At 43.6% G+C, this 8,842-nt stretch overlaps 1 protein-coding gene across 3 annotated transcripts; it reads right to left on the minus strand.

The window, feature by feature from the left end:
- Positions 1-920: 920 nt before the first annotated feature.
- Positions 921-6,072, minus strand: LOC109786304 (cyclin-A2-1). Of its 3 annotated transcripts, none has more exons than XM_040389126.3 (12): positions 5,520-6,072; positions 4,385-4,696; positions 3,978-4,275; positions 3,533-3,639; positions 3,238-3,330; positions 2,416-2,549; positions 2,164-2,239; positions 1,997-2,073; positions 1,864-1,897; positions 1,625-1,774; positions 1,404-1,538; positions 921-1,300 (listed from the first exon to the last, which is right to left on the minus strand). In XM_040389126.3, exons 2-12 carry the CDS (start codon positions 4,688-4,690, stop codon positions 1,202-1,204), a joined length of 1,509 nt encoding a protein of 502 aa, XP_040245060.1. In that variant the 5' UTR covers positions 4,691-4,696; positions 5,520-6,072; the 3' UTR covers positions 921-1,201. The 3 variants fall into 3 exon arrangements, with proteins under 3 accessions (XP_040245060.1, XP_045084540.1, XP_020200474.1); XM_045228605.2 differs by having other exon boundaries at positions 5,514-6,072; XM_020344885.4 differs by having other exon boundaries at positions 4,385-4,700; positions 5,514-6,072.
- Positions 6,073-8,842: the final 2,770 nt, after the last annotated feature.

Below are 8,842 nucleotides of genomic sequence, written 5' to 3' on the forward strand. Positions count from 1 at the left end.
CCACTAGTCATCTCAATGAGTTTGTCAACCTTTGGGAAAAAAATTCCATGGTCCAACTCAATCCTGATGTGGCTGACTCAATCTCCTAGAAGCTCACCAACGATGGTTCTTACTCAGCGGCGTCGGCTTACAAGGCTCAGTTCCTTGGTTTAGTTGACACGAACATGCAACATTGGGTTTGGGAGATGTGGGCTCCCCCCAAATGCAAATTCTTTGTTTGGCTTGTTACCAACAATAGGATTTGGACAGCTGACAGGCTCCAACGACGAGGATGGCCTAACTGCAATACTTGCCCCTTATGCATGCAAGTTCAAGAGTCGGCGGCCCATCTCCTTTTCCAATGCCGCTACACCGTTAGGGTCTGGGGAATGATCAAATCTTGGCTCGGCTTACTTGATGTGCACCCATCGGCCTGGGTGGCTCTGGACTCAGTGAAGGATTGGCGGAACCTAATTGCTTCCAACATGTCGCAATCCCGGCAGGAAATGATGTCTCTCATTATGCTTATCTCGTGGGAAATTTGGAAGGAGAGGAATGCTCGAGTTTTCCGCCACACAGCGGTGCCTGTAGGGGTTCTTGTTGCTAGAATTAGAGAGGAGTCAAAGCTATGGTGTCTTGCGGGAATCTTTGAGTAATGTAATGCCGCAAGAGTAATGTGTTGTAATTCGACCTATGGTCAAAAACCTCTAAACCTCCTTATTCAATGAAAGTGGCAAATCTTTTGCCCAGTTTCAAAAAAAAAAGCTGGCTCTTCACTTGCCTAGTTTCACAAAGAAAAGAAAACTCTTATGTTCAGCGTAACATAGGCTACATTTACAAACCAAGTAATATGTGCCTGTAGCAGGTTACATCATCCTGGATTCAAGCGCTCTTATAATCTGAAGAGCATTACACTACATTACACTCTGGAAAACAGTCAATTCAATGCAAATCTACGTTAAATCAAGCAGCCGGCAGATATTATACAGATAGGATCATCATACAATTATCAACCCAAGGCATCAGTAGACTACACACCAACTTAATCACGTTCCAGCAATATTTATGGGAGCCATCACTTACTACTGCATGGCTCGAGAAAGGTCGGACAAACAACAGCTCGGCGGAGAACACAACACACATAGATCAGAGGGGGAAGGAAGCTACAGGATCTTCCAAAAATCGAGTTGTCGGCCACACAGTTGTCAGGAGATTGATGCTGCTAAGAGTCATTGATCAGCAGGGGATTGGTGTCGTTAGCTTGTCTACTAAAGAGTGACTGAGCCAGCTCCGGCGACAACATGTTGGCTACACATTCAAACTGCAACGAGAAATACAACTAAGTTGTCAGGTAATTCTAAAACTGTATAAGCTTACACAAAAAGATTCATGCGAAACTCAAGCAGCAAATGTTGATTGCATACCTTTTTGTGCTGATACTTTTCACGTATGGCATTAAGGGGGCATCGGCTGGTGTTGCCCTGAAGTTCCCATAGAGCGCATACACATATTTGAATATCAGAACTTTTGTATGAGGTGTAATGCTCCAGAGTACAGTTCTGCACAAGAAATACAATATATTAGAGACAAAAAATACTTGTTCAGATGGTGTATAGAGGTCTGTATCCAGAGTTTTCTTACGAACCCATGGGAGATCTGACTGGTCAAGTGTCCATCTGGCAAGAAAGACTGCCGAGGCTGCCACCACTGAAGGGAGAAACCTCAGGAAATTGTAATTGGTCAAAGTCAACTCCGCGAGATAATTCGCCAGATAACCCAGAGTTACAGAAGGAGCCTGGGAATGTAGTTTGAGAAGTTAGTGATCAGCGCCATACATATAAAATGAATTAAAACTGGGATAATATGGTTGGATGCCAGTCTTACTTTGTGAGAAGCCTGTGCTGCTCTAAGAAATCTCCTGGTAAAATTTCAAGGAAAGGCTTGTTAGTGATGAACAGAAACTTCGTATTGGAATAGAAATATGATATGATATGTTTAGTCATCCTGAGACATTAACCTGAGAAATGTTTTAGTTGTGGGAACAGAAAGATTATATCCCAGACCATTAAGCACTTGGCACTCCATTTTCAGCACCTATTGAATCAGGATGACAATGGCAGATCAACAATGACACATCGCATATGTGTAATTAACAATTGTTCAAACTTCACATGAAACAAGTACCTGGTCTTTTGTATATGTATTATCAGTTATGAAACAAAATTCTTCAACACGTGGTGCACAGATCTCTTCATATTTTCTGCAGATGGAAGTAGACTTTTAAATGATTCTACTGAAAAATATCACTGGAGCCATGGCAGCAGAAAGAATCAAACAATAAACATAATTGATGTGTTTGGCACAAAACAAATCTTCATATCAATTTCATTGTTTTTGATATTAATAAATATTAAAATCAAGCAAATACAAACTTACGAGGCAATCAACATGCTAGTTATTCCAAGAAGTTGCAATTTCTGTCTTTCAATATATTTCCAAGAAAGAAATTGATCAATAAGGTATACAGTTAGGTACAGCGTGTCTGGCACAAGTTTATACTCTTCAGAAACCTGCAAAGATAGAGCGTCATAAACTGAGAAGTTATAGACATTAAAGATTAAACTGGAACAAGGATCTTGATTTGGGACAAAAGAAAATACAGGTTTCCCGTATGCATGTGGGAAATGCATAACGTATGTTTCTGGTGCTGAAGACCACCGGATACCTTATTCTGACCTCTACAGTATTCACAGGGTCGCGACTTGTATGTTTTCTATATGTGTATACTGCACATGTTACCACCACAGCACGAGTTTAATCATGTCATGTTCGGCTCAATTTGGAATTGGGTAAGTTATGTGGTGCAAGAAGAATGCATGAGTGGATCATCACCACTGATTCAAACTTCTCATATAAAATCCTCCAGCGCTGGCATCCAATAGTTATGAGATTTGGAAGGGAAACAAAGAAACCAGGCAGACAAGAATGAAAAAGAATATTTATGTAAGCTATTGAGTTGAGCTTGGACAGGTGTGGAAACATAGAAGTCTATTCCTCTCTGTGAAATGAATGGGCAGAGTTCCTACCTTCCATAAAAACACACATCCACATGCAGCTGGTTACTTCATAATTGCAAATTATATACATAAGTTTGTATGCGATTGCACAGTGAAATGGCAATGATGAATGCTCAATCGTAAAAACATGGAGTAGTTAAACTATTATGTATAAATTTAATCGGAAGCAATCGATACAAACCTCAACAAGCCAATCAATGAGGATTCCTCGCATGCCTTTTGTAATATCCCTTTGCAAAGTCTCCATGTAATTTGATTTAGGCCTTCTTATAAGCTGGGGCGTAACATGAGCATATAAGATGGACGCTCAAATGCTTTCATAAAAATAGCATAATAACACCATAGCACAGAGATGAAACACAAGCTTCCAAAAATGAAATTCTTCCCAGCTTAATAAGGCATGTAAAATATGAGAAATTTAGAAGTCCGTCTAAACAGTAGAAACTCTCCCCTTTTACCAAAAAACATCAACATACCTCTGCAGCCATTAGGTTTGTGTATATCTCTGCAGCATAGGAAACACACATTTGTGGATTGCCATTATCTTTGTCAATATCTATAATGTTTAAACCAGCATAGTCCCCTGGAAAAAAGATACAGATTCTTTAGATGCTAGTACCCCACTAAACAGAATACATGAGTATCTACAAATTTCTCAGAAATGAGTAGTGCACAAAACATTTACAATATGCTTTGTTATTTATAATTTCTGTGGCCACAGAAAGACCATCAAGATTTTGTTCGCAAAAAAGGAAGACCGTCAAGATTCAAGAATATACTAAGAATATGACCAGACAACCAGCAACGAAGTGTAAAATTACAAGTGAAGAGAATCAACGAGCAGTCTTTTGGACTTCTATGTTCAAACCTATCTTTAAGTCCAGATGATAAACGGTAGAGAAAAGACGCGACTTAACTAACCAGTGTTTGAGTTAGCAGTTTCAAATTTATCTCTTGTGATTCTTCCCTGAAAGAATGCCTCATGAAAACCACTCTCCCTGTTCCGTTCAGTATTCTGCAACAACGACCCTTTGTTTTCAAGCAAAGCAGTGGGCTCCTCCTTTGGTGGTGAAAGCTCTTCCTTCTGAGCTTCTTCAACGTTGTGACAATCATTCACAAATGAAGTTGCACTAACAGCAGGAAGAGGTGGCTTAGGGACCTTCTTTGAACGCTGCTTGTTTTTGCTCGGATTTTGTCCTACCTTTTGGGTGGGCCTCGACTGGAACAAAGGAAATGGCTTTTCATTTAGTTGAATATATGTTTGGGAAAAAGTAATGGTCAACAAATCAAACTAGGATACTGTAATAATATGTGGAACATCTTGGTACCTGTAGCTTAGTCACAGCAGTGCAATTTCTATATGAGTTTGCACAGCTTATGTTTGTCACGTCCTTGAGCACTGCTCTCCTTTTAGGGTGTGGAGCTGAAGCTACAGCACTTACACAAGTATTCTCATCCAAAGCTCCCCGTTTCGTCTTCCCTTTCACTGTCGGTTTTTGTTCAGTTCTCACAGGTACCAGTGCGGGGTGAGCCACTCCACATCTTCTACTATTATTAGCAACTTGAGCTCGTGTGACACGGCCACTGGGACCTTGGCAAGCAATAAGGACTGGAATATCCTTTCTTGAAGCCATTTAAGCCTGACTGGGTTAAAATGAAAATGGCATTATGGATTCATGTACTGAGCAAACAAGATAGCAAGAAGTAGCATTGCAGAACTGAAAGGGGAATAAGACTGCGGTGTGCATGAAGCATCATGCAACGTTGCTAAATAAGCAAGTGAAAGTACAAGTTTATCCAGTCTACTGAAAGGAGCGCATAAGCGAGAGAAACAGTAAATTCCTCAGATCATAAAATTCATAGAAGCAACCGATTAGTTATTATTCATACGCATAATTTCAACAAATTACTTTCTGGTATTGTATCTATGAAAGAAAAATGAGAAGAAATGAAAACCCATAGCCATGAAACCCACTTCGCAAGATGCACAGTTTGCATTATACTTATCAAAATACGAACACTGATGATGTTCTTTTTCTTTTGCAGAAAAGGTATTTCATTCTGTAATAAGCCCTGGCATTTAGTTCCACGACGGCAAGTCTTGCACAAAACATGGACCACGTAGAAGAAAATGTAATGCCACATCCTGCATCTATATTTTGACAGATCGGTTGTATATTTGGGCAAACAAAATCTCCAAATCGTGTTGACAGGGCATCTACAAATGAGGGGGGGGGGGGGGGGGGGGGGGGGGGGGGGGGGGGATGCAGTGGGTTGTATAGTTTATTCAAGCAACATTGCAGTAGGTTAATTAAGATGAGAAAGATTGTGCTCTAAAGAACGGGGGTAAAACCAGAACTCTAAAAAAGAAACCCAGATTTTGCAGACCACCCACCCTTTAAACCCAAGTACAGGATTCTTGGAAATATTGTAATCAGACTAAAGAAATCAGATTACCTATACCATCAGATTCATGAGTTCTTGCAAAAGAATGGGGGCACCACCAGTTGTTGAAAAAGAAAGCTCAAATTCTTTTCTTTAAAACAAGAAAGCCCACATTTGGCGGCCATGGTGTGCAAGGAAGGAGAGCATCTATGGGAATGTGAGGACAAAGAACTCGCCGGGGTCGGGAGGGACGGGCGAGAGGGTCGCCGCCCGCGTCGATCTGCCGAGGCCCGAGAGGAGCGAGCAAGAAAGACTGGATTGCCGTCGATCCGGCGGCGAGGGAGGATGTGTCGACAGCCGGTCCTGGAGGAGGCAGGCCGCCGTCGCTGGAGTGCTTCGCCAAGAGCGAGATGTGGAGCAGCGAGGCGCGGGAGGGGCCCTTCGCTCGGGGAGGACGGGCAGGCTCTAGGGTATAAGAGGGGAGAATGCAGCGGCGGCAACCCTAGCGGTCCGCGTTCAGATCTGTGCCGAAGAGGAAAGCTCTCCCCAGCGCCGGCGGGATCCGGGTGAGGCGGCTGCGGCGGAGGCGGCGACCACCTTTCGGGTTTTGAAGTTTGAAGGGAGGAGGCGGGATGATTTGGGGCGGCGTACAAGAGGATAGTGCGGCCTCCGCGTACTCCCTGGGGCCTGTTGGGCCGGCCTTTTTACTCTTCACGTGTCACTTGGGCTTTATCGGATAAGAGCTTGTGGAACGGTATGATGGACAATAAGAGCCTAAAAATTCCTCAAAATAAAATAGAGGCGAGTGCGAGATCTCAAAATTAAAAAACCGAGTGCGAAGAGCTGGATATTTAAGATCCAGGAGAGTTTAAATCGGGAACAATTCATCATGATGGTTGTAACTCTTTGGTGACCCCCGGATTTTCTCATAGATAACTGTACGAAATAAATCCAATTTATAAGAAAAAGATTACTCCTTGCGTCCACGATTCCGCTCTGGATCATTGGATAAGAATCCAAAGATAAAGAGTGAAACAAAGAATAACACTATTATATAAATAAAAAGGTATTTGGTACGCAAGGCGGAAGACGATCCATGAGTCTATTTTTCAAACCCCACACCAAACCAGCTCCTTCATTAGCTGATGGATTTGAAGTCTCTGCCTAAACCGGAGGTCCTTCATACCAATTCTACTCTCCGAGCAGATGTACAATGTTGGCTGCCGCCTCAAGACAATCACATGAAAATTAATGTTGATGGGGCGTAATCGCAAGTAAGGGGTCCCGAGCTGGTAGGCTTGGCATGATGATAACATGGACACATGATTTGCCAAGGTTGGGGCTCTCTCGAAGAGATGATACCCTACATTTTATTTGATAGTATTGATTTGGAGGGAGTACAAGTTACAGGTTGATCTACCACGAGATTGAGTGTGTATGAGTGTTGTCGTCTATGGTCCTCACCATTTGATTTATATAGATACAAGGGGTGCCTAGGATTTACACATAGGTAGGTTACATCTAAGGGTAATCGTGACGAAGACGGCCTCTAAGTCTTGGGATATGCACCAAGTATTTGGAAGATATCCACCTTGACGCTCATGGACCCGACAAATGTGGCCCACTGGTTGATAATCTTGGGGGTCCTCAACCCGACCCACATGTTCGGGAGCCGACGTGGCAAGCACCCCCTAGTCCAGGATACCATCAGTAGCCCTTGAACCGTCTTCAAGTCAAGGACGCTCCTTGGTGCCTCCGAGCTTCTCCTCACCTTTCGTCATCGGTCTTGCAAGTTGGTTCAACAAATCTTCTGATACGTCGCCAACGTATCTATAATTCTTGGATGTTTTACAATCATTTTCTAGCAACTTTATATCATTTTTTGGGACTAACCTATTGACCCAGTGCCCAGTGCCACTTGATATTTTTTGCTTATTTTTTACATCGCATAAAATCATTACCAAACGGAGTCCAAACACCGCGAAACTTTTTGTGGATTTTTTATGGACCAGAAGACATCCAGTGGATTTTTTATGGATGCAGTGGGTTGTATAGTTTATTCAAGCAACATTGCAGTAGGTTAATTAAGATGAGAAAGATTGTGCTCTAAAGAACGGGGGTAAAACCAGAACTCTAAAAAAGAAACCCAGATTTTGCAGACCACCCACCCTTTAAACCCAAGTACAGGATTCTTGGAAATATTGTAATCAGACTAAAGAAATCAGATTACCTATACCATCAGATTCATGAGTTCTTGCAAAAGAATGGGGGCACCACCAGTTGTTGAAAAAGAAAGCTCAAATTCTTTTCTTTAAAACAAGAAAGCCCACATTTGGCGGCCATGGTGTGCAAGGAAGGAGAGCATCTATGGGAATGTGAGGACAAAGAACTCGCCGGGGTCGGGAGGGACGGGCGAGAGGGTCGCCGCCCGCGTCGATCTGCCGAGGCCCGAGAGGAGCGAGCAAGAAAGACTGGATTGCCGTCGATCCGGCGGCGAGGGAGGATGTGTCGACAGCCGGTCCTGGAGGAGGCAGGCCGCCGTCGCTGGAGTGCTTCGCCAAGAGCGAGATGTGGAGCAGCGAGGCGCGGGAGGGGCCCTTCGCTCGGGGAGGACGGGCAGGCTCTAGGGTATAAGAGGGGAGAATGCAGCGGCGGCAACCCTAGCGGTCCGCGTTCAGATCTGTGCCGAAGAGGAAAGCTCTCCCCAGCGCCGGCGGGATCCGGGTGAGGCGGCTGCGGCGGAGGCGGCGACCACCTTTCGGGTTTTGAAGTTTGAAGGGAGGAGGCGGGATGATTTGGGGCGGCGTACAAGAGGATAGTGCGGCCTCCGCGTACTCCCTGGGGCCTGTTGGGCCGGCCTTTTTACTCTTCACGTGTCACTTGGGCTTTATCGGATAAGAGCTTGTGGAACGGTATGATGGACAATAAGAGCCTAAAAATTCCTCAAAATAAAATAGAGGCGAGTGCGAGATCTCAAAATTAAAAAACCGAGTGCGAAGAGCTGGATATTTAAGATCCAGGAGAGTTTAAATCGGGAACAATTCATCATGATGGTTGTAACTCTTTGGTGACCCCCGGATTTTCTCATAGATAACTGTACGAAATAAATCCAATTTATAAGAAAAAGATTACTCCTTGCGTCCACGATTCCGCTCTGGATCATTGGATAAGAATCCAAAGATAAAGAGTGAAACAAAGAATAACACTATTATATAAATAAAAAGGTATTTGGTACGCAAGGCGGAAGACGATCCATGAGTCTATTTTTCAAACCCCACACCAAACCAGCTCCTTCATTAGCTGATGGATTTGAAGTCTCTGCCTAAACCGGAGGTCCTTCATACCAATTCTACTCTCCGAGCAGATGTACAATGTTGGCTGCCGCCTCAAGACAATCACAT

Source organism: Aegilops tauschii, chromosome 5 (assembly GCF_002575655.3).
Source record: "Aegilops tauschii subsp. strangulata cultivar AL8/78 chromosome 5, Aet v6.0, whole genome shotgun sequence".
Classification (NCBI taxonomy): domain Eukaryota; kingdom Viridiplantae; phylum Streptophyta; class Magnoliopsida; order Poales; family Poaceae; genus Aegilops; species Aegilops tauschii.

Coding starts and splice junctions, on each gene's coding strand:
- LOC109786304 (XM_040389126.3), bottom strand. CDS start 4,690: ATGGCTTCAAGAAAGGATATTCCAGTCCTTATTGCTTGCCAAGGTCCC. Junction 1,775..1,863: donor CAGCACAGGCTTCTCACAAA/GTAAGACTGGCA, acceptor CTACATTCCCAG/GCTCCTTCTGTAACTCTGGG. Junction 1,539..1,624: donor ACCAGTCAGATCTCCCATGG/GTTCGTAAGAAA, acceptor TTTCTTGTGCAG/AACTGTACTCTGGAGCATTA.